The sequence below is a fragment of the Equus caballus genome, chromosome 10 (assembly GCF_041296265.1).
Source record: "Equus caballus isolate H_3958 breed thoroughbred chromosome 10, TB-T2T, whole genome shotgun sequence".
NCBI classification, from domain to species: domain Eukaryota; kingdom Metazoa; phylum Chordata; class Mammalia; order Perissodactyla; family Equidae; genus Equus; species Equus caballus.
In genome coordinates this window covers 8,537,765-8,564,171 of record NC_091693.1, presented here as the reverse complement: position 1 = coordinate 8,564,171, position 26,407 = coordinate 8,537,765, and the positions used below count along the sequence as shown (strand labels likewise).

The 26,407-nt window shown below is 37.7% G+C and overlaps 1 protein-coding gene across 4 annotated transcripts in view; it reads right to left on the bottom strand.

Moving 5' to 3' along the window:
* The window catches only part of LOC106780877 (zinc finger protein 569), a 58,253-nt gene extending 33,828 nt beyond the window's left edge, over window positions 1–24,425 (bottom strand). For 2 of the 4 annotated variants that reach the window (XM_014733056.3, XM_070224173.1), the window contains exons 1-2: window positions 23,957–24,425; window positions 22,530–22,700 (exon numbers count right to left, since the gene is read on the bottom strand). In XM_014733056.3, coding sequence (XP_014588542.3) covers window positions 22,530–22,534 — 5 coding nt within the window. In that variant the 5' untranslated portion in view covers window positions 22,535–22,700; window positions 23,957–24,425. The remainder of the gene's footprint in view (window positions 1–22,529; window positions 22,701–23,956) is intronic. The other 2 variants (XM_070224171.1, XM_070224174.1) reach the window with 1 other exon arrangement.
* Between the last annotated feature and the right edge of the window lie 1,982 nt (window positions 24,426–26,407).

Sequence of the window (26,407 nt, the reverse complement as noted above, 5' to 3'; positions counted from 1 at the left end):
ACAGCAGCCCCTCCCTCCCGGCAAAGCCACTGGCGCCACCATCTTGCCCGAAGGCGGAGAACTCAGAATGCGCAGGCACTCGACCTCCATCTAGTGGCGACAGGCTGTAACTGCAACAGAATTCTACCACCATGTGAAAAAACCGCTCCTCTACCATCCAGCAATTTATAAAAGCCCCAGACCAGAAGGAAAACAATAAAAACACAGAATTAAGTCCTGAGGACTTGGAATTAGGTAAACTAAGTGATAATGAGTTCAGAGCAGCTATAATCAAAAAACTCAATGAAGTAGACAGAAAGATAGAGAAACAAGCCAATGAGTTCTGGAGTTACTTCACAAAAGAGATTGAAATCATAAAGAAGAATCAAACAAAATTACTAGAGATGAAAAACACAATGGACCAGATAAAACAGAATACGGATTCCCTCAATGCCCGTGTAGACACCATAGAAGAGCAAATTAACATAATTGAAGATAGACAGGCTGAATGGCTCCAGAGAGAGGAAGAAAGAGACCTAAGAATGAAAAAAAACGAGGAAAATCTCCGAGAGATAGTGGATTCAATGAGGAGTAAGAACTTAAGGATCATAGGAATTCCCGAGAACATGGAAAAGGAAAATGGAACAGAAAGTGTGCTTAACGAAATTACTGAAGAGAACTTCCCAAATCTAGGGATTGACAGAGAAATGTGTGTAGAGGAAGCTTTCAGATCTCCTAGATTTATCAATGTAAAAAGACCTACTGCAAGGCACATAGTAGTACAATCGGAAGAAAGAAAGATAAAGAAACAATACTCAGGGAAGTAAGAAAAAAGAAGAGAACCTACAAAGGAGCCCCTATCAGACTTTCGGTGGATTTCTCTACAGAAACCTTACAAGCTAGGAGACAATGGAGTGACATATTGAAAGCTTTAAAAGATAAAAATCTTCAGCCAAGAATACTCTATCCAGCAAGAATTTCCTTCAGATATGAGGGAGAAATTAAATCTTTTCCAGACAAACAAAAGTTAAGGGACTTTGTAACTAAAAGCCCTCCATTACAAGAAATCCTCAAGAAGGCTCTCATACCTGAAAAAAGAAAAAAGGGAGAGAAGGGCCACAATCCACAGACTAGGGAGACCGATGGATAGAACCAGAACAGGATAGCAAATATTCAACTATAGCATTAGGGTAAAGGTAAGGAAACTACCAAAACAAGGACGATGTTCTCACTCTAACTACAAATTCATAACACGAGCTGGAATAAGAAATGAAAATAATTATTTAGGAGAGGAAGAGCAAAGGGTCTAAATCAGTATTGGTCAAGTAAGTAAGAGACCACCAGAGAATAGACTATATTATACACGAGATTCTAAATACAAACTTCAGGGTAGACACTAAAATAGAATACAGAACAGAGTCACAAATCATAAATAAGGAAAAATCTAAGAAACCCAGCATAAGAAACTACAGTATTAAATGTGTAGGCTAAAGCACACAGGAAAAGAAACGCAGGAAAACAAGATAATGAGCGACAGATTGACAGCATTAAGTCCACATGCATCAATAATCACTCTCAATGTAAACGGATTGAACTCTCCAATAAAAAGACACAGAGTGGCAAAATGGATTAAAGAATGAGATCCACAATTTGTTGCCTCCAGGAAACACACCTCAGCCCCAAGGTCAAACACAGGCTAAGAGTGAAGGGGTGGAGGAGAATACTTCAAGCTAATAGCAAGCAAAAAAAGGCAGGTGTTGCAATTCTTAAATCAGACAAAGTGGATTTCAAAATAAGACAGGTAAAGAGAGACACAGAGGGACAATATATAATGATCAAAGGGACACTTCATCAAGAAGAAATAACGCTTATAAATATCTATGCACCCAACACAGGAGTACCAAGATTCATAAAGCAACTATTAACAGACCTAAAGGAGGATGTTAAAAACAACACAATAATAGTAGGGGACCTCAACACCCCACTCACATCAATGGACAGATCATCCAGACAGAAAATCAACAAGGAAATAGTGGAGCTAAATGAAAAACTAAAACAATTGGACTTAATAGACATATATAGATCACTCCACCCTGAAAGAGCTGAATACACATTCTTCTCAAGTGCACATGGAACATTCTCAAGGATAGACCATATGTTGGGAAATAAGGCAAGCCTCTACAAATTTAAAAAAATTGAAATAATAACAAGCATCTTTTCCAATCATAATGCTATAAGGCTAGAAATTAATTACAAGAAAAAAGCTGAGAAAGGCACAAAGATGTAGAGACTAAACAACACACTACTGAACAAGCAATGGATCATTAAAGAAATTAAAGAAGAAGTCAAAAACCACCTGGAAACAAATGAAAATGATAGCATGCCATACCAACTCATATGGGATACAGCAAAAGCTGTATTAAGAGGAAAACTCATTGCAATACAGGCACATCTTAAAAAACAAGAAAAATCCCAAATAAGCAATCTTAAACTACACCTAACTAAACTAGAGGAAAAAGAACAAATAAAGCCCAAAGTCAGCAGGAGAGAATTAATAAAAATCAGAGCAGAAATAAATACTATTGAAACGAAAAAGGCGGTAGAAAGGATCAATGAAACAAAGTGCTGGTTTTTTGAGAAGATAAATAAAACTGACAAACCCCTAGCCAGACTTACAAAGAAAAAAATGGAGAAAGCTCAAATAAACAAAATCAGACATGAGCGAGGAGAAATAACAACAGACTCTGCAGAAATACAACGGAGTATAAGAGAATACTACGAAAAACTATATGCCAACGGAATGGATAACCTAGAGGAAATGGATAAATTCTTGGACTCCTACAATCTCCCAAAGCTCAATCAAGAAGAGGCAGACAATTTGAACAGACCAATCACAAGGAAAGAGGTTGAAACAGCAATCGAAAACATCCCAAAGAATAAAACCCCAGGATGGCTTTCCTGGGGAATTCTACCAAACTGTCAGAGAGGATTTAATACCTATCCTTTTTAAGCTATTCCAAAAAATTAGGGAAGATGGAACACTTCCTAATACATTCTATGAGGCCAACATCACGCTGATACCAAAACCTGACAAGGACACCACAAAAAAAGAGAACTACAGGCCAATATCACTGATGAATATAGATGCAAAAGTTCTAAACAAAATTTTGGCAACCAGAATTCAGCAATTCATCAAAAGGATCATACATCATGATCAGGTGGGATTCATACCAGGGACACAGGGATGGTTCAACATCTGCAAATCAATCAGCGTGATACACCACATCAACACACTGAGGAATAAAAACCACATGATCATCTCAATAGATGCAGAGAAGGCATTTGACAAGATCCAACAGCCGTTTATGATAAAAACTCTGAACAAAATGGGCATGGAAGGAAACTACCTCAACACAATAAAGGCCATATATGACAAACCCATAGCCAACATCACACTCAATGGGCAAAAACTGAACGCCATCCCCCTGAAAACAGGAATGAGACAAGGATGCCCTCTATCACCACTCTTATTTAACATAGTACTGGAGGTCCTGGCCAGAGCAATCAGGCAAGAACAAGGAATAAAAGGAATCCAAATCGGGACGGAAGAAGTGAAACTCTCACTGTTTGCAGACGACATGATCTTATGTATAGAAAACCCCAAAGAATCCATCAGAAAACTCTTAGAAGTAATCAACAACTACAGCAAAGTTGCAGGGTACAAAATCAATTTGCATAACTCAGTAGCATTTCTATACTCCAATAACGAACTAACAGAAAAATAACTCAAGAACACAATACCATTCACAATCACAACAAAAAGAATAAAATACCTTGGGGTAAATTTAACTAAGGAAGTGAAGGACCTATATAATGAAAATTACAAGGCCTTTCTGAGAGAATTGGATGACGACATAAGGAGATGGAAAGACATTCCATGTACATGGATTGGAAGAATAAACATAGTTAAAATGTCCATTCTACCTAAAGCAATCTACAGATTCAACGCCATCCCAATCAGAGTCCCAATGACATTCTTTACAGAATTAGAACAAAGAATCCTAAAATTCATATGGGGCAACAGAAGACCCCGAATTTCTAAAGCAATCCTGAGAAAAAAGAACAAAACGGGAGGCATCACACTCCCTGACTTCAAAACATACTACAAAGCTACAGTAATCAAAACAGCATGGTACTGGTACAAAAACAGGTGCACAGATCAACGGAACAGAATTGAAAGCTCAGAAATAAAACCACACATCTATGGACAGCTAATCTTCGACAAAGGAGCTGAGGGCATACAATGGAGAAAAGAAAGTCTTTTCAACAAATGGTGCTGGGAAAACTGGAAAGCCACACGTAAAGAAATGAAAATTGACCATTCTTTTTCACCATTCACCAAAATAAACTCAAAATGGATCAAAGACCTAAAGGTGAGATCTGAAACCATAAGGCTTCTAGAAGAAAACGTACGCAGTACACTCTTTGACATCAGTATTAAAAGGATCTTTTCGGACACCATGCCTTCTCAGAGAAGGGAAACAATAGAAACAATAAACAAATGGGAGTTCATCAGACTAAAGAGCTTCTTCAACGCAAATGAAAACAGGATTGAAACAAAAAAACAACCCACTAACTGGGAAAAAATATTTGCAAGTCATATATCTGACAAAGGCTTAATATCCACAATATGTAAAGAACTCCCACAACTCAACAACAAAAAAATCAAACAACCCAATCAAAAAATGGGCTGGAGGCATGAACAGACATTTCTCCAAAGAAGATATACGGACGGCCAATAGGCACATGAAAACATGCTCATCATCACTGATCATCAGGGAAATGCAAATCAAAACTACACTAAGATATCACCTTACACCCATTAGAATGACAAAAATATCTGAAACTAATAATAACAAATGTTGGAGAGGTTGTGGAGAAAAAGGAACCCTCATACACTGCTGGTGGGAATGCAAACTGGTGCAGTCACTATGGAAAACAGTATGGAGATTTCTCAAAAAATTAAAAATAGAACTACCATACGATCCAGCCATCCCACTACTGGGTATTTATCCAAAGAGCTTGAAGTCAGCAATCCCAAAAGTCCTACGCACCCCAATGTTCACTGCAGCATTATTTACAATAGCCAAGACGTGGAAGCAACCTAAGTGCCCATCAACAGATGAACGGATAAAGAAGATGTGGTACATATATACAATGGAATACTACTCAGCTGCAAAACAGAACAAAATCATTCCATTTGCAATAACATGGATGGACCTTGAGGGAATTATGTTAAGTGAAATAAGCCAGCTAGAGAAGGATAATCTGTGTATGACTCCACTCATATGAGGAATTTAAAAATGTGGACTAAGAACAGTTTAGTGGATACCAGGGGAAAGGTGGGGTGGGGGGTGGGCACAAACGGTGAAGTGGTGCACCTACAACACGAATGACAAACACTAATGTACAACTGAAATTTCACAAGATTGTAACCTATCATTAACTCAATAAAAAAAAATAAAAATAAAAAAAAGATGTCTACTGGGGGAAGGGTTATGGAAAATTTTTGTTTTCTGTTTAAAAAAAAAAAGGATAGACATGAGAATAAAGCTCAACCCTCTTTCTTGTCTTGAACATGGATATGATGCTTGGATATTTGGCAATCAAGTCTATACCTTGAGGTAACAAGCATGAGAACAAAAAGTGACCTGCTAGAGGTGATGGAACAAAAGACAGAAGCAGCCTAGGTTTGATGACATGAAGTAGCCATGGAAACAGTTTGGAATCAACCTCCAATCCTCCTGTTAAGGGAGATAATAAATGCCTTTATTGCTTAAGCTACTACTAGATTCAACTGAAATAATCATTCTAAATAAAAACATCAAGTTTGGTGGTAAAATGATACAGGACTCAAATCAGAATGACCCAATGAGGAGATGTAATAAAGTGGAGGGACATGTTTGCATGTTTAAGGGGAAATAACCGCATTTCCCCAGGTGTGGTTCTTGCTCCCTCAGCAACTTTCACTGCAGTGCCCATCTCCCTCCCCTCACCCATGTCCTTTCCTCAGCCTCACCTCATCTCTGAGCAAGGTGAATATATAAACAAACTGTGGTCCGTCGATATAATGAATACTACTCTGTGGTAAAAAGGTGTGAACTGTTGATTCACACAACATGGGTAAATCTTAAATACATGTTGCTAAGTGAACAAAGCCAGACCCAAAGCCAACATATTGCATGATTCCATTTAAACAATATCCTGGGAAAGATAAAACTGTAGGAACAGAATACAGAGCAGTGGCCACCAGGGACCGGGGTCGGGGAGGCAGTGACTACAAAGTAGACTCACCCTGGAAAATCTGGGGTTACTAAACTTTTATATATGGTACTCTGCTGGTGAATACATGAAATTGTCAAAATCCATAAAACTATCCAGAACAAAGGATGAATTCTATTGTATGTAAATTTTTATAAATTCAATGAGAATGAAGGTGGAATCCAAAATGGAACGGATCATGCTTTTTGTCACACAAGGTCATGTTCTTTGTCTTACAGAGGTCATGCAGATTTTCCTCTATGTTTTGTCCTAGAAGTTTTAGGTTTGATACTTATGTCTATGCTCCATTTTCAGTTAATATTTGTAAAGGTGTGATGTGTGTGTCAAGGTTCCTATTTTTTGCATATGGACATCAAATTGTCCAGAACCATTTGCAGAAAAGACCACCCTTTTTCCACTAAATTGCTTTTCATTTTTATAAAAATAAAGCTGACCATATTTGTGTGACACTATTTCTGGGCCCTCTATTTTATTCCACTGATCTGTGTCTATCTTTTCACCAATAAGTATCATACTGTCTTTATTATTGAAGCTTTAAAGTAAATATTGAAGCTGGTACCGTGAATCTTCTAACTCTGTTCTACTTCAGAACTGTTTTGGCCACTCTATTTCTTTGCCTTTCCCTACACATTTTAGGATCAGTTTTGTGATATCTACAAAAAAGATTGCTAAGAATTTGACTGGGATTGTGTTTAATCTGTAGATAAAATTGAGGGGATATGAAAACATGAGTTTTCCAACCCATGAATGCAGTATATTGCTCCATTATTTTTTTCTTTCTTTTACCAGGGTTTTTTTTCCATTTTCAACAAACAGTCCTTGTACATATTTTGTAAAATTTAATTCTAAGTATTTTATTATTAGGTGGGGTAATAAAATGGTATTTTAAAATTTTATTTCAAATTCCAATTATTGATTACTCAAATATAAAAATGAATAAACTTTATACTGATTATGTAGGCTGGAACTATGTTAAAATTACTCAATAATTCTAGGAGCTTTTTTGTAGATTCTTTGGGGTTTTCTACTTAGAAGATCACATTGTCTTCAAATAGAAACAGTTGTATTTCTTCCTTTCCAGTTTGCATGTCTTTTATGTCTTTCTTTTGCTTTACCGCATTGGCTAGGACTTAGCACTTGGGACTGCGGTGAATAATGGTGGTAAGAGAGGACATCCTTGCCTTGTTCCCAGTCTTAGGGGTAAAACATTTAGTATCTCACCATTAACTACAATGTTAGCTATAGGGTGTTTTTTAGTTTGTTTTTGCTTTGTTTTGTCTCTTAAGATAACCTTTAGTAAAGGACATTCCTTTCTATTCCTAATTTGCTGAGAGTTGGTTTTTTCTGGGGTTTTCTTTTTGTGTGTGTGAGGAAGATTGGCCCTGAGCTAGCATTTGTGCCAATATTCCTCTATTTTATGTGGGATGCCACCACAGTGTGGCTTGACAAGCAGTGCTAGGTCGGCGCCCAGGATCTGAACCTGCAAACCCCAGGCCACTGAAGCAGAGCACACAAACTTAACCACTACACCACCGGGCCAGCCCCAAGAGAGGTTTGTTTTCCATGAATAAATATTGAATTTTGTCAAGTTTTTTCTGCATCTAGTGAGATGAGGATATGGTTCTTCTTCAGCCTCTTATTATGGTGAATTACAGTAACTGATTTTCAAATAATGAACTTGAAATTCATAATGCATTCCCAAGATAAACCCCATTTGGTCATGATATATCCTGTTTATATATTGCTAGATTCGATTTTTCAACTCAATATTGAGGATTTTTGTTTCTAAGTCCATAAGAAATATTGGTCTGTCGTCTTCTTGAAATGTCTTTGCCTGGTTTTGGTATCAGTATAAGGCTGGCCTCATACAATGAGTAGGCAAGTATTCTTCCTCTTCTATTTTCTGGAAGTGTTGTATGGAATCGTTATAATTTCTTCCATAGATGTTTGCTATTTCACCTGTGAAGTTATCTGGCTGTGGAGTTTACTTTTCAGAAGGTTTTTAACCAGAAATTAAATTTCATTAATAGATATACAATTATTCAGGTTATTTATTATTGAATAAATTTTGGTAGTTTGTGTTTTTAAAAAAAATCTGTCCATTCATTCCCCTTCTTTCTATTTGCTTTGGGTTTAATATGCTCTTTTTTTCTCTCATGTCTTAAGGTGGAAGCGTAGTACTGATTCAAGCTCTTTCTTTTCTAATCATTTATAGTATTTAATGCTATGTATTTCCCTCCAAGTACTGATTTAGCTGCACACCACACATTGTAATATGTTGTATTTTCATTCAAAGTGTTTTTAAATTTCTTGTGAGAGTTCCTATTTGACCCATAGGCCATTAAGAAACGTGTTGTTTAATTTCAAGTATTTGAAGACCTTCCCACATCTCTTTCTGTTCTTGATTTCTTGTTTTATTCTGCTATGGTCTGACAACATACTTTGAATGACTTCTATTGTTTTGAAGTTGCTGAAGTTTTTTATGGCCCAGAATACGATCTATCTTGGTGAATGTCCATGAGCACTTGAGGAAGATATGTATTCTGCTGTTGTTGGGTGGGGTGTTCTATACCTGTCACTAACATTTGAACACCGAAAAATTGACACTGAATACCTCAATGTTAGTTGATAAATGTTTTCTAGGTCTTTTATAACCTTACTGATTTTCTGCCTCCATGTTTCATCAATTATTGAGAGGAGCTTTGAAGTCCCCAACTATAACTGTGCACTTGTCTATTTCTCCTTTTAGTTCTATCAGCTTTTGCCTCATATATTTTGAAGCTCTGTTGCTAGCTGCATATGCAGTTAGCAATTATGTCTTTTTAGAGAACTGACCTCTTTATCATTTATCACTATGTAATGTCTCTCTTCATCCCTGATAATATTCCTTATTCTTGTCTACTTTGTCTAATATTAAAATTGCTACTCCATCTTTCTTTTGATTTGTATTTCTGTGGTATATTTTCCTCTATAATTTATGTTTAATATATCTATCTTTATATTTAAAAAGGGTTTCTTGTAAATAGTATTTAGAGTATCTTTTATCCAATGTGATAAACTCCATCTTCACTTTTAACTGCTATATTTACATCAATGACATTTAAAATAATTATTGATATACTTGGATTAATATCTACCATCTTCTTAGCTGTTTCCTATTTGCTCCATTTGTTCTGCTTTGCTCCGTTTCCTGCCTCTGCTTGGTTTAACTGAGCACTTCAATTATTTTATGATTCTGTTTTGTTTCCTCTATTGAATTATTATTTATACCTCTTTTGAAAAGATACTTCAGTGGTTTGCCTAGGTTTTACAGTATACATTTCTTATTAATCTGAGCCTACCTCCAAATAAGGCTTCATGGCTTCACTTATGGTATAAGCATCTTACAACAATACATTCTAAATTCCTCCCTCCCATTCTTTGTGCTACCATCATATTTTTCACTTTTACCTATGCAATAAACACACAATAGGTAGCTACAATATTTACTTTAGATAATTTATCTTTTAGAGCAATTAAAAATAAGAAAATGAATCTTATTTTACCTGCATTGATTCCAATTCCGATGCTCTTCATTTCTTTGTGCAGATCCAAGTTTAACTGATATCATATTACTTCTACCTAAAGAACTTCCTTTAAGAATTTCCTATAGCGAAGGTCTGTTGGCAATGAATTCTCTTAGTTTTTTATTGTCTGAGAAAGTCTTTATTCTTCATTTTTGATGAATTTTTTAAAAAGATTTTTACTTTTACTTTTCCTCCCAAAGCCCCCCAGTACATAGTTGTGTATTTCTAGTTGTGGGTCCTTCTGGTTGTGGCATGTGGGATGCCGCCCAGGATTCGAACTGGCAAAACCCTGGGCCGCTGAAGCAGAGCACGAGAGTGAACTTAACCACTTGGCCACAGGGCCAGCCCCTGATGGATATTTTTTCTAGGTAGAGAATCCTGGATTGACAGTTTTCTTTCAGCACTTTAAAAATGTGTCTCCATCATCTTCTTGCTTGTGTGGTATCTGATGAGATGTCTGCTGCATGTGAATCTTTCCTTGTTCTTCAGTAGCTACTGTTTCATTTTCTCTTGTTGCCTTCAAGATTTTCTTCATCTCTGTTTTTCAGCAGTTTAAATATGATATGCCTAAATGTGTTTTTTGTTTGTTTTTATCCTGCTTGGTGGTCTCTGAGTTTGTTGGATCTATGGTTTGATGTCACTAATTTTGGAAAAGTCTCAGCCGTTATTTCTTCAAATATTTTTTCTTCCTCATCTTTTCTCTTCTTTGGGATTCCAGTTATGTATATATGAGACTATATACATGCATAATTTTGATTTCCAGCATTTCTATTTGATTCTTTCTTATTGTTTCCACCTCTGTGCTGAAATTACCCATCTGATCCATTACCTTTTAGTCATGATTATTTTAAACTCCCATTAGGTTCTTCCAACATCTATATCATATCTAAGTCTGGTTCTGATGATTGCTTTGTTTCTTTGAAGTGTTTTTTTCCTTGCCTTTTCACATATCTCAGAATTTTTGTTGAAAGTTGGACATCTTAGGTACTACAGCAGATACAAAATTAAGCACTTCTTATGCTTAGAAATGAGCATGCCTTTCTCTGTCCTAGGTTTTCAGTGTGGGGTTTGTGCTAATCTAGTCAGCAGTTGGGTGGAGTCTGAGGTTTGTCACTGTTATGGCTACATTTGGTACACCTCAGGCTTCAAATTCCTCTATGTTTAAGGTATGGGTTGGTTTGCTAGGCTTGTTTTCTCAATGTTATGTTTCTCCCTTGGCTTTGGGTATTCCATTTGTGCTGCTCCCCAGAGAGAATCTCTCTTGCAGGTCTCTCAAGTGTATTCCATTATTATTTCTATTTGATGCTTGTTATCCTAGTTGGGAGATAGGTGAGTGGTGGAGAAAAGAGGTTTCTTATGTTCTCACTAAGCCTTAGCCTTAGGCAGGTACTATGTCCATGGGTCACAGGGATGTGGCATTCACAAGTGCTCTTGCTTCTCCTCCAGCTGTAGTACTAGGCCTAGCACATACTCCTTCCCCATTCCCAAAGGTAGAGCTTTTGTCAATTCCCTTTCCTAAACTGCAATAGGTTTCAACTTGTGCCCTAAGGTGACAGTTTTTGTCGCTCTTCACTATGCAGATTAAAGTTTTTGTACTGTAGGAAAAATAGGGAAATGGGTCTGGGCTGCTATTCTGCTCCCCAAGCCAGCACTACAAGGAAAAATTTCTCAGGACTCTCCTCCATCGTCCCTATGAGCATCCAATGGGATTCCTGGAAAAAAAGCCTACAAGAGTCTGAAAACTCCTCAAATTTGCAACTCCCTCAGTGGTTTTACACTCTTGCTAGTTGTGTCTTCTTACTGGCTTACATGGTGTCTGGCAGTGTCTACCCCAGGTGAATGAAGCCTCAAGTCCTCTTTCTCCCAGAAGGCATCTGTTTTTCCTCAGATTTTAGGTTACTTGGTTGCCCTGTAAATTCAGTTCCCTGATGGGCTCAAAAAAAGTTCTTAATTTGTCATTTTTCCAGTTTTTTCCTTGTAAGGGCATAAGCCAACCTCTTTCCAGCTCTCTATGTCCCTGAGTAGAAACCCAAAGTCCCTCCATTACAATAAACTTTTGAGAAATGCTATGTTTGGAAGGCACACAGCAAAAGTCCGCCAGCTTATTTTGGCACGGGGCTCAAAAATGTCTCCCACATGAAGTTAGGATTAAGACGGTATCTTAAAGTTAAGTAAATTAGCTATGTTGGAGTAGTAGGTGGAGAACTGTTATAGGCAAAGCAATAGCAGTTGGCAAGGCCTCAGGGAAAAGAGAATATAGTATATTGGAGGAATTCAAAGTTAAGCAGACTAATCAGGGAAATACCTTAGAAACAAATTCTCAGACTAGATGTTCTATTCATAGCAAATGTTATTTTTCTTTCTCCTTTGCAAAGAACTTACTGTGAGGTATATCAATTTGCTCAGTTTCTAAAGTACTATGCATAATTCTCTCCTGAAATGAGCTCTAATACAGTGAAAATACACATAACTTGGGCATCTACAACACCATCACCACCATTATCATTATCATTATCATCATCATCATCATCATCATCTATGCCTGACTGAATCCAAATTTTGCCAAAAACCCAAAAATCATTTAGAGCCCTACCCCTGGCTGCATTTCCCAAAGCAATTCTCTATACAGCCTGAGCTAACTTACACACTTGGGGATATGGCTCCCTGGTGAATAACTGAATATTTTCTTTTCACTACCACCCAAACTTCTCTCCACTATTCCCATGTGTCCCTGGATTCCAGGTCCTACCACTCCATTTGGCAATACGTTTAAATTCGGGGGGGGGGGGGGGGGGGGGGGGGGGCAGGTATGCTATTTATAACTATGTATTTCTTAAAAAATACAGAACACTTGCTCCCTTAAAAGCCACTGCATATGACTGTCCCCTACCTGAAAACCATCTCCTGATTACTGATCAGCTCCATCTTTCATTTGACCAATGCCTTCTTGTCCTTAAAGAAGTCTAATTAAGAACTACTTTATCCCTTGATTGGGATACCCTTCTATTTTGATCTATCTTACTCCTATATCCCATGGGCTTACCTGATTTGTGGCATTTATCATTCTGCAATAGAATCTGTTCATTTGTCTCCCTAGGACTATGAACCACTTATGGCAGGGACCACTTACATGGCTTCTTCATGGCCTAGTACAATCACTTGCATATGAAAGGGTGCAGTAAAAGTTTGTGCAGTGAATTTAAAATAACTATGATTAATATGTTGAGGGCTCTAATGGAAAAATTAGGAGAACAGATGGGTAAGATGAGCTGAGAAATAGAAACTATAAGAAAGAATCAAAAGGAATGCTAGCAATCAAAACTACATTAACAGAGGAGTACCTAAATATATAAAGCAATTATTAACAGACATAAAAGGAGAAATAGGCAGTAAACACTCCACTTTAACACTGCACTTAGACTAATGGATAGATCATCCAAACAGATGATCAATAAGGAAACACTGGCCTTAAATGACACATTAGACCAGATGGACTTAGTAGATATATACAGAACATTCCATCCAAAAACCACAGAATACACATACTTTTCAAATGCACATGGTATTTCAAATAAACAATCTAACAGTGTACCTAAAGGAACTGGAAAAAGAAGAACAAACCAGCCCCAAATCAGTAGAAGGAAGGAAACAATAAAAATCAGAGCAGAAATAAATGAAATAGAGACTAAAAAAAAAGGAAAAAAAATCAATGAAACTGAGAGCTGGTTCTTTGAAAATATAAAGGAAATTGACAAACTTTTAGCTAGACTCACCAAGAAAAATGAGAGAAGGCTCAAATAAACAAAATCAGAAATGAAAGAGAAGAAATTGCAACAGACGCCTCAGAAATACAAAGTTTTTAAGAGAATACTACAAAAAGGTATATACCAACAAATTAGATAATCAAGAAGAAATGGATAAATTCTTAGAATCATACAACCTTTCAAAACTGAATCAAAAAGAAACAGAGAATTTGAGTAGACCAATCATCAGTAAGGAAAGTGAAACAGTAATCAAAAACCTCCCAAAAAACAAAAGTCCAGGACCAGACAGCTTCCCTCATGAATTCTACCAAACATTCAAAGAAGACTTAGGGGCTGGCCCGGTGGTGCAGTGGTTAAGCACACACATTCCGCTTCTCAGCAGCCTGGGGTTTGCCGGTTCGGATCCTGGGTGCGGACATGGCACCACTTGGCACGCCATGCTGTACTAGGCGTCCTACACATAAAGTAGAGGAAGATGGGCATGGACGTTAGCTCAGGGCCAGGCTTCCTCAGCAAAAAGAGGAGGACTGGCAGTAGTCAGCTCAGGGCTAATCTTCCTCAAAAAAAAAGAAGTATCAAAGAAGACTTAATACCTATCCTTCTGAAACTCTTCCAAATAATTCAAGGGGAGGGGAAGCTTCCTGACTCATTCTATGAAGCCAACATTACCCTGATATCAAAACCAGACAAGGACAACACAAAAAAAGAAAGTTACAGGCCAACATCACTGATGAACATAGATGCAAAACTCCTCAACAAAATACTAGCAAATCGAATACAACAATACATTAAAAAGATCATACACCATGATCACGTGAGATTTACTCCAGGGATGCAGGATGGTTCAACATCCACAAATCAATCAATGTGATATACCACAAAATAAAGAATAAAAATCACACAATCCTCTCAATAGATGAGGAGAAAGCATTTGATAAGATAGAGCATCCATTTATGATAAAAATGGGTATAGAAGGAAAGGACCTCAACAAAATAGAGGCCATATATAACAAACCCATAGCTAATATCATTCTCAATGGAGAAAAACTGAAAACTATCCCCCTAAGAATAGGAGCCAGACAAGGATGCCCACTTTCACCACTCTTACTTAACATAGTATTGGAAGTCTTAGCCAGAGTAATTAGGCAAGAAAAAGAAGTAAACGGGATCCAAATTGGAAAGGAAGAAGAGAAACTGTCACTATTTGCAGGTGACACGATTTTATATACAGAAAACCCTAAAGAATCCACCAAAACTCTTTTAGAAATAATGAATACAGTAAAGTTGCAGGATATGATCTCACCATACAAAAATCAGTCGTGTTTGTATATACTAACAAGGAAGTAGCAGAAAGAGAAATTAAGAATACAATCCCATTTACAATTGCAACAAAAAGAATAAAATACCTAGGAATAAACTTTATCAAAGAGGTGAAAATCTGTACACTGAAAACTATAAAACGTTGGAACAAACTGAAGAAGACAAAAAGAAATGGAAAGATATTCTATGCTCTTGGATTGGAAGTATTAACATAGTTAAAATGTCCATACTTCCTAAAGCAATCTACACATTCAATGCAATCACTACGAAAGATCCGATGACATTTTTCACAGATATAGAACAGAGAATCCTAAAATTTATACAGAACAACAAAAGACCCTGAACAGCGAAAGAAATCCTGAGAAAAAAGAACAATGCTGGAGGTCTAACACTCCCTGATTTCAAAATATACTACAAAGCTATAGTAACAAAAACAGACACACAGATAAATAGAACAGAATTGAGAACCCAGAAATAAACCCATACATCTATGGACAGCTAATTTTCGACAAGGGAGCCAAGAAGGTATAACGGAGAAAGCAAAGTCTCTTCAATTAATAATGTGGGAAAACTGGACAGCCACATGCAAAAGAATGAAAGTAGACCATTATATTACACCATACACAAAAATTAACTCAAAGTGGATTAAAGACTTAAATGCAAGAACTGAAACCATGAAACTCCTAGGGAAAAAAAAAAGGCAGTACGCTCTTCCACATTGGTCTTAGCAGCATATTTTCAAGTACCATGTCTGACCAGGCAAGGGAAACAACAGAAAAAATAAACAAATGGGACTACATCAAACCAAAAGCACAGCAAAGGAAACCATCAAGAAAACCAAAAGACAATCTAACAATTGGGAGAAGATACTTGCAAACCATATATCTAATAAGGGGTTAATATCCAAAATATATAAAGAACTCATACATCTCAACAATAATAAAACTAACAACCCAATTTAAAAATGGGCAAAAGATCTGAACAGACATTTCTCCAAAGATGATATACCAATGGCCAATAGGCACACTAAAAGATGTTCAATATCATTAACTATTAGGGAAATGCAAATTGAAACTACAATGAGTTATCGCCTCATGCCCATCAGCATGGCTATAATTAACAGGACAGGAAATAGGTGTTGGAAAGGGTGTGGAGAAAAGGGAACTCTCATACACTGCTGGATGGAGTGCTAACTGGAGCAGCCACTATGGAAAACAGTACGGAGATTCCTCAAGAAAACAAGAACAGCACTACCATAGGATCCAGCTATTCCACTGCTGGGTATTTATTCAAAGAACATGAAAACATGAATGTGTAAAGATACATGCACCCCTATGTTCACTGCAGAATTATTCACAATAGCCAAGACTTAGAAGCAACCTAGGTGCCCATTAAGGGATGAGTGGATAAAGAAGATGTGGTAAATATACACAATGGAATACTATTCAGCCATAAAAATCTATGAAATCTGGCCATTTGTGACAACATGGATGGATCTTGAGGGTATCATGCTAAGTGAAATAAGTCAGGGAGAAAGTCAAATACTGTATGATCTCACTCATAAATAGAAGATAAAAACAACAACAAACAAACACACAGAGAAAGAGATCGTACTGGTGGTTACCAGAGGAAAGGGAGGAGGGAGGACAGAAAAGGGGTGATTAGGCATATGTGTATGGTGATGGATGGTAATTAGTCTTTGGGTGGTGAACATGAAGTAATCTACACAGAAATCAAAATATAATGATGTACACTTGAAATTTACATAATGTTATAAACCACTGTTACTGTAATAAAAAAAGTACCAAACAAAAATAAAATTAAAAAAAAATACATTAACAGAAATGAAGAATGCCTTCAATGGGTTCATCACTAGATTCAAAATAGCTGAGGAAACAATCAGTGAATTTGAAGATAGGTCAACAGAAACCCCCCAAACTGAAATGCAAAAAAAAAAAGAATAAAAAACAAAATAGAAGAGAACATCCAAACTATGGGACGACATCAAAAGGTATAACATATCCATAACCGGAATACCAAAAGAACAACTAAGCGAAACAGAAGAAATGTTTTAAGTAATAATGGCCATGAATCTTCCAAATTAACGACAGACATCAGACCACAGACCCAGGATGCTCAGAGAACACCAAGCAGGATAAATACCAAAAAGCCACATGTAGGCATATCATACTCGAACTGAAGAAAATCAAAAAAGAGAAAAATATGCAAAGAAACCAGAGAGAAATAACACCTTACCTCTAAAGCAACAAGGATAAGAATTACAGCAGAATTCTCGTCAGAAACCATACAAGCAAGAAGAGCGTAGAGTGAAATATTTAAAATGTTAAAAGAAAAAATCTACCAACCTAGAATTCTCTATCCAGGGAAATTATCCTTCAAAAGTGAAGGAGAAATAAAGACTTTCTCAAATAAGCAAAAACTGAAAGAATTCATCACCAATAGACCTATCTTGCAAGAAATGTTAAAAGTGAGGAAAAATGATATAGGTCAGAAACTTAGATCTATATAAAGGAAGGAAGAGCATCAGAGAAGGAATAATAAAGGTAAAATAACATCATCTGGTTCTTTTATTCTTAATTGATCTAAAAGATAAATGTCTATTTAAAGCAATAATTATAACAATGCATTGGGTAATTACAGCACATGGATAAGTGAAATGAATGACACAATGTCACAAGGAATGGGAGGGAAGAATTGGAAAATCTGTTATAAAGTCCTGGCAACATAGCATTTTTGGAAAGTGAACTCAGATTAGTTAAAAATATGTATTATAAACTCTAAAGCAACACTAAAATTTTTGAAAAGCATAAATGATACAGTAAAACTGAGATAAAATGAAAGCATATAAAATACTCAATGAAAACCAGAGAAGTTAGAAAAAGGAAGGGGAAAAAAGAAAGAGCAAACGGAACAAATAGAAAACAGTTATGAAGATGGTTGATGTTAATCCAATTACATAAATAATCACATGAAGTATAAATGGTCTATACATACCAGTTGAAAAATAGATTGCAGAATGGATAAAAACATCAACACCCAACAATATGTGTCTACAAGAAACTCACTTTAAATATAAGCACTCAGATAGGTTAAAAGCAAAGAGATGGGAGTGACATCAGTAAAAATGGAAAAGTAGGGAACTCTAGGGGTCTATCTCTCCCCAGAAACTGAAAAATCTGGCAAAACCTGTCAGAATCAACCTTACAGGAACCCTGGGAGATAGTGAAATGTTACAACAATGAAGTGAACACTTAACCAGGAGAGAGGCAACTTGAACATGGTAGGAGACCCGTGTGGCATTCTAACTAACCTGAATAGGTGAATACAATTCACAAAAGAAACAAAAACTCTAAGCCACTAGGAATAATTCGACCAACAGCTGTGTGAGAGCCTAATCAAGAAAACGTATTCAGTTTATTGAAGTTTAAAAAAGTGGTTCTAAATAAATACCATGCTTAAAAACAGGAAAAGTCAACATGGTAAGGATGCCAGTTTTCCCAACAGTATCTATAAAATTAATATAATTGCAATCACAAATCCCAAGAGGTTTTTTTCATTCAACTTGTCAAACCAACCTTCAAATTTAAGATGAAAGAGCTGAAAAAAGTGAGAGGAGGAAAGACATGGATAGTAAGCTACAATTTATCTAAGAAAAGTGACATGAATTTATACACAAAAACACATTTACTTCTATTAAAAAATGGAATATAACTCCCCTAAAACTAAAAAATGCTAAAAAACAGTTAGTAATAGGAGTAGAGAAGGAATAAGGTGGTAGAGATACAAATAGAATAAAAATGTTTTGTATATTTGTTTTGCATATACTTTAATATACTTTGTTTTGTATATTTGATTTTCTAGCTACCTAAATATTTTACACAATTATAAGACAAAATTAAAACAAATGTTAAAACAAAAGCTATACCTAAAAATCAAAATCAAAATGAAACAAATGAACCTAATTATATATCACACTTGTGGCTTAACCACACAGAGAAATTAGTTCTAGTTACTACAAAGCACAATAATTGGACTGTTCTTCCCTAGAGGGCTATATGCTAAGGACAACAGATCCATAAAGAAATGTTAAATTACTTGCAGTAGGAATATTCTAAGTATTGATAATATTGCTCTGACACTATCTTATTTATATATGCATATACACATCTATAGATGGATGGATAGATGAACAAAAAAAATACAAAAATAAAACCAAAGTAAAGGCCCTGTAATTTAAAATTTTTTAGACTGGAAATAGCAGTTTGAACTGATGAAGCCTATTCTGCTAAAAATAATTCCTGCTAACTTAATGAATCTTGAAAACATGCCAAGTGAAAGAAGTCAGTCACAAAAGACCACATATAGTATGATTTCATTTATATGAAATGTCTGGAATAGGCAAATTTATAGATACAGAAAGCAGATTAGTGGTTGATTATTAAACTGGGGGGAGGGAGGGGAATATGAGATTGACTGCTAATGGGTATGACATTCCTTTTGGGGGGACAAAAATGCTCTAAAATTGTATTATGGTCATGGGGACACAACCCTGTGAATCTATTTTTTTAAAAAAACATTGAATTGTACACTTTAAATGTGTAAAATGTATGGTATGTGAATTATATCTCAATCAAGCTGTTAAAAATTTTTTTTAAATATATTTCCTAGCTCTCTACACACACACACAAAAGCCTAAAAACAATGACTGTGCCAGCAGCAATAAGCACTGTAATTGTGGTCTCAAAATACCATTTCTCAATAAAAGGAATCAGGCCACTGTAGGGAAATGCCTGATGCCATGCCCAGGGTCAGAAATGTTCGAAATGATCCTGAAATAACCTGTCACACTAGAAATGTTGTACACTCTCACAGACTTCTGGGAATGTGATAAAAAGACTCTGAAGCCATCTTGAAGAGATAACCAAAAATGGGAATATTTGAGCTTCAAAAAGAAAATAACTACAATAGCTTGAAACATATCAAACATGTTAAAATCCATGGCTATGTAATAGCAATAATAACAAGAACTCATTGGGAAATGCTAGGGAACCAATTCAATAGCCTGAAAACCTATAAGAGGGAAAGAATCAATTTATTCTGCCTTCCCTGTACAAACTGTACTTCAAAATAACCAGAGTTGATGAGGGAAATTTTTCTCTTTAGGAAAATATTCCAGGTAGTAATTGAAGAAGGAATGATAAAACTCTAATATCATCATTTTGTAACCCCTACTGAAATAAAGCTGAAATCATCCATGTTTTTTAAAACCAGTACGGTGGTAAAAAGAGGGATTGTTGTATTTTGAAAACATTTTACAACTAAAGGGAAAAATATCCTTCTTTCTCTCTACCTTACTTCCGCTAGTACTTCAACCCAACAGTCTTGCAACCCCATCAGGAACTTGCACTCCTTCATTCTGCCAATTTTTTTTTTTACCATTCCTCACCCGCTTCTTATCCTCATTTTCCAACTTACCTGGCCTAAAATCCACAATCAATATAATTAATCCCTGTCAATTTAGACTCCCCTGCCTCTCTCACACTATTCCTACTTATCTCTTGCAAGCAACACTTTGGTTAAACCCAACTCTCCCTGTCTGTGGCTACAACTGCACAGATGAACACTGTGGGAGAAAAATCGAACCACCACGTGGAATAGGCTCACTCTAAATTCACGAAAACTAACATCAAGTGGGTCTTCGGTGCTGCCTGGAAATCATATTATATTTCTCTACTCTATTCTCTGTCCCACTTTCCTAAGTGATTATTTTATTCTTTTCCTCTTTCCTCAAACCCCTAACATTTGCTCTTGTTATTTAAGGACATGTCTACAGTATTCCTCCCCTTTCGCTCCTGCATCAAGTTTCGCTCTCTATTGAATCATTTCAATCAGTATACAGAGTTACCATATACCTCCTAACTCCATCTACCATTCCATTTTACTCCTTCCATTTACAGAAAAACTTATAGAGCTGTCTATACTTGGTATGTCCAATTTTTCTTCTCCAGTTCTCTCTTTGGCCCCATACTCCACTCTTCAGGGTCACCAATGACTTTCACGTTGTTAAATTCAATGTTCCTTTCTCTGTCCTCATTTTACTTGGCCTATCAGTAGCATCTGACACAGTTCTTGTTAAAACCATTCTTCTCATGGTTTCCAGGTTATCACACTCATCTAGTTTTCTTCCAACCACTCTAGCTAGTCCCTTTCAATCTCTTTTGCTGGTTCCTTCTCACTTACCAGACTTTGTAATGTTGGAGTGACCCAGAGATAAGTCCTTTACCTCTACATTTTTCTATCTACTCTACCCTCTAAGTGATCTTATCAGTCTATGGGCTTTAAACATCATTTATATGGGGACTGGCCCTGTGGCCGAGTGGTTAAGTTCGCGCACTCTGCTTTGGCGGCCCAGGGTTTCACCAGTTCAGATCCTGGGCACGGACATGGCACCGCTCATCAGGCCATGCTGAGGCGGCATCCCACATGCCACAACTAGAAGGACCCACAACTAAAAATACACAACTATGTACCGGGGGGCTTTGGGAAAAAAAGGAAAAATAAAATCTTTAAAAAAAAATCCATTTATATGCTGATAATTCCCAAATGTTATGTCTCTAGCCTAGATCTTAGATCTTTCTCTTAAACTTCAGACTTGAATATCCCACTGCCAACTTAATATCTGCACCTAAATGTCTAGTGAGCATCCCACACTTCACATAATATAGTCCAAACTGAAGTCTCACTATCTCCCTACGCCCCAAGTCAGTGCTTCCTACTTTCTTTCCCTTCTCAGTTAGTGACAACTCCATTCTTCAGGTTGCTCAGGTAAAAAATATCGTGTCATCCTGTCACACTTACACTCCACATCAGTTCTGTCAGCAAATTATGTCAGCTCCACCTTTAAATTACATCTGGTACATGACTACTACTCACCATTTTTACCACTCTGGTCCAGGTCGCCAACATCTTTTCCCTAGATTATTGCAATAGTCTCTTGATTGGTCTCTCTGCTTCTGCCTTTGCCCCCACCCTCCTCCTCCATTTTTCTTCCTGCAGTCCTCTCATCAGAGCAGCCAAAGCAATCCTCCTAAATTGTAAGCACATATCACTCCCATGCTCAAAACTCTCCAACAGCTTCCCATCTCATTCAGAGTAAAAGCTAAGATCATCAACATGGCCCATAAGGCCCAACCTGATCTGCCCTCCTTCCGTCTACTCACCATTCTTCTCTCCTCTCTCACAGCTCTCCTACTCGTTTGCTCTACTTCAACCACCAGCCTCTTCATTGTTCCAGGCATGTTCCCACCTCAGGGCCTTTATAACTGTCGTTCTCTCTGCTTGGAATAACCTTCTCTCAATTACATGCATAACTAGTTCCTATACTTCTGTCACATCTTTATTATTACATTTTCAGGATGCCTCTCTGGCTACCCCATCTAAAACTCCAACTCCCATCCCAACTCTATATATCTTCCTGCTTTACGTTTTCTCTCAGAATTTTTCACTACTTAATATATGTTATATTTAAATTACTTACCTCATTTATTATCTGGCCCACGACAAAGTACCATGACAGCAAGGAGTTTCTCTCTTTTGTTCAATGCTACGTCCCAAGCATCTAGAATTGTTCCCGTCACGCAGACAGCATTCAATAACTGGCGCGTGGATGAATGAATCCTTAATATGTGAAGAACTCTGGAAAAGAAATCTGAAAATAGAACACTGCTTTAGAAAAACACTTCAGAAAACAATTCACAAAAAAGATTTTTTAAATGCTTGTCTTTAATAGTAATCAAGCAACTGAAAATTAAAGAAATTATTTTACATCTATGAGGTTAACAAAGATTACTAGTATTAATGATATCCATTGTTATCAAGGGTGTATGAATACAGGCAGTCTCATACTATGCCAATAATACTGTAGATTATTGGGAATTTACAGGAGAGTAATTGGATAGATAGGGAGCCTTTATAGTGCATATATTTTGACCTATCAGTTTCACTTCCAGGATCCTGGCCCCCAACAAAAACATAAATTAGGAAATTGCACTAGGAAACATGTGCCAAATAGTCGCTGATAAACACATTTTTTATAGTGGCAAGAAGTTGGAAAGAATCAAATTACCCATCAACGTGGGTAAATGCATTAAAATGTTTTCTATGAAAAGCTTTAAAATGATGACATAGATCTGTAATTGTTTAAATGGAAAGATAGTAATTGCGTATCGTTAAATGACAAAGCTGGGTTACAGAACGGTATGTATAGTCTGACTACAATTTTTAAGCTATTATGCACATAAATAATAACACAAGAATGCATGTGTAGGTATTCAAAGAGGGAGGGGTTAAAACATGGGAAGTCAATTTTGATAGTAGCTGATAGAATTACGAATGATTTTGGTCTTCCTTGAGCTTTTCTGCATTTTGCGATTTGGGGCAGGGAGTTGGGGGCAAGGAGCAAGAAGTCTGTATGCACACAAAACAACGTGGCTAATACACGAAAATAAGATTTAAAATAACCAAATATTAAAATAAAGTGCTGGGGCTATTGATGTCAAACATAAAAACATACTTCCAATGACCATAACCGAAGGAAGGAAGCACGGATACAGTCTCACAATCTACACACACAGCCGTACCCTCTCTTCCAATCACGGGGGTTCTCATTCACTCGCGACCCCGCCGTGATGCAAGCTCGCACCCACGTTCGTACCGAAACATAAAGGAAAAGCACATCCACAAAATCCGCTTACACACACCATCCCACGGCCACACTGAGCCACAGACAAATGTCTGGCAAATACAGGCACCTCACGCCACACGCCCACGGCCTCGGGCACCACCCGAGGGGCACAGCCCGCCCGGCATCCTCCTCCAACACCACAGCCGCCGGCTCCGCAGGCCCCGCTCCCACCCAGCACAAAGAGTCCCGGCCTGGGAGCTCGCGGCTTCCCGAGAACTCACCGCCGAGCCGCGGACACAGGCCCCAAGTCCACACTTCAACGCCCCCCGAGTGGCACAGCCGGCGCGGGCGGAGGAAGGGGCACCCCGGGGTCAGCGCCGGCAGCCGCTGAGGCAGCACAAGCCTCGGTCCGTTAGGCGCAGGACAACACTTCCCAGCGGCCCCCGCGGCTCACCGGGCGGGACTCGCCTTCCTGTTTGCGAGCGGCGGGAGTAAGCGACCGCGGCGGGCAAGGGCGCCCGGATCTGCCCAGGACGCTCAGCTTAGAGTTCTGCCGCAGCGGCCTCCCTAGAGCCCGGCCCTCGGAGCAGGGAGTGCAAGCTGGCGCTGAGAAGACTCCGACAAGGTCCGCGCCTTTCCTACCCCGGACTACATTTCCCAGAGGCCCTCGCGGCCCACGTCTGTTTTCTGCCGAAAGTCGCTTTCTCCCTGCAGTTGGCTGGAATCTTCGGGTTTCCAGGGTTATGGTACCTGATGAGTGAAGGAAGCAACGCAGAGTTGGTTTAGTTCCGTCTGGCCCGGGCTGCCCCGGGGACTGGACTTCAGCGGAGGAGTGGCATTGTGTGACCCTATGTGGGAGATTTTGGCTGTGGAATTTGGGCTGGGGAGTTTTACGGGGACGAGAGATTCTGTGGTCCAGTGACTCTTGGGGTCGTGCGAATTTGCGGCTATTTGTGTGACCATGGTCACGTCGTATGTTGTGCCCGTTTGATTCTGACCCTGCAGTTTTGTCAGAGACAGCGTACTTGTGTCAATTCTTTGTGTGTATTTCTGCTTTTCTGACTCGCCCCTGTTACAATATTGAAACTTATAAAGTTAAGTCAGTAAACCAAAACAAGTCTCCAAAATATTAACTGGGAGAAATTATAGGCATTTGTGAGTCTGTATTACTGAAAACACCCACACCCAGGCTTTTTTACACTGTTTTACTCCACATCGGGTGTATGTTATATGGACAAAGGTGATACAGGGAATTTAGAAAGATATTGTTGAAGATGGCGAAGACATTGAGCCATTAAATGAAAGTTCACGTCAAGAATTCAACGTTGCCTCAACATCAGGAATGAAAAATGTAAGTGGGAAAGTGGAGAAGTAACCAGGAGCAAATACCTTAGGATCTAGCAAACTAGACTATGTGTCCCTCCTGCCCTAAAAGACCTGATTCTTTCTTCGGCATTTCATATGGGTTCTGCTCCGACTTCAGAAGAATTAAAAAACAATTGACACAGTTGAAGACTCATTGCAATAGAGACTAAAATGGAGAAAGCATCTATGAAAACACTAGTGTACGCTTTTGTGCTATGGTGTGTTGGCAAAGAGAACAAAAAGCTACAGACCACGGCATGTGAAATACCAGGAACTTGTAGTCGTTGAAGGTATCACAAGGGCTTCTGGCTCCTAAGCTTCCATCAACCTACACGAGCCCCGAGGACTGAGTTATCTCTAGGATGCGGTAGAACTTAGTCTTCTCTTCCCAGCCTTCCTTTCACTAAATGATAATGATCACTGTTTCAGAGTAGTGTGAATCTTTGTCCGGGAAGGGACAAGAAACTCCCCATCAAACACCACGTAGAACATGTCTTCCATCTAAGTTTTGCTTATTTGTCATGTGTCTTTACCAACAGTACATATTTTTCTGTCTACTGTAAGAATTCTTTCTGCTAATCATTCTGTTCAGAAATGAGACAAGAACAGAGTTTGTTCTATGTCCATCCACCTTCCTGATTTCACTTTTTATACTTGTAGATGTCTATTTCTCCTTTTATTTCTGTTAAGCTTTGCTTTCTATATTTTGAAGCTCTCTTAATGGATGATACGTATTTAGAGTTGTGATAGCTTCTTGTTGGATTGATCTAATAGGCAATAATGGAATTTACTCTTGATTTATAATATTACTTTTTGTCTTATTCTATTTCGATATTACTATATCTTCACCATCCTTTTGGCTAGTAGATGGTTTATCTTTCTCTGCTCTTTTACTTTTAACTTTTCTATTTATATATAATGAGTATGTCTCATTAAACAGCATTATTTTAAATAAATATGACAATCTTACTCTTTAATTTGACATGTTTAGTGAATTTACATTAAATGTAGTTGGATTTTGGTCTACCACCTTAGAATTTGTTTTCTTTTTGACCTAGCTCTTTAAAAAATTTAACTTTTTATTTTGAGATAATTCTAGATTTTCATGCAGTTGTAAGAAATAATTTAGAGACATCCATGTACCCTTTATCCAGTTTCCCCCAATGGTAACATCTTGCAAAACTATATACAGTATTGCAACCTGGGTATTGACATTGATACAGTAAAAATTTAGAATATTTCCATCATCACAAGGATCCTTCATGTTGTCCATTTAGGGCCACACCCACTTCCCTCTTCCCCCCAGCCCCTTCCTTAAAGCCTGGCAACTCTAATCTGTTCTCCATCTCTATAATTTTTCCTTTCAA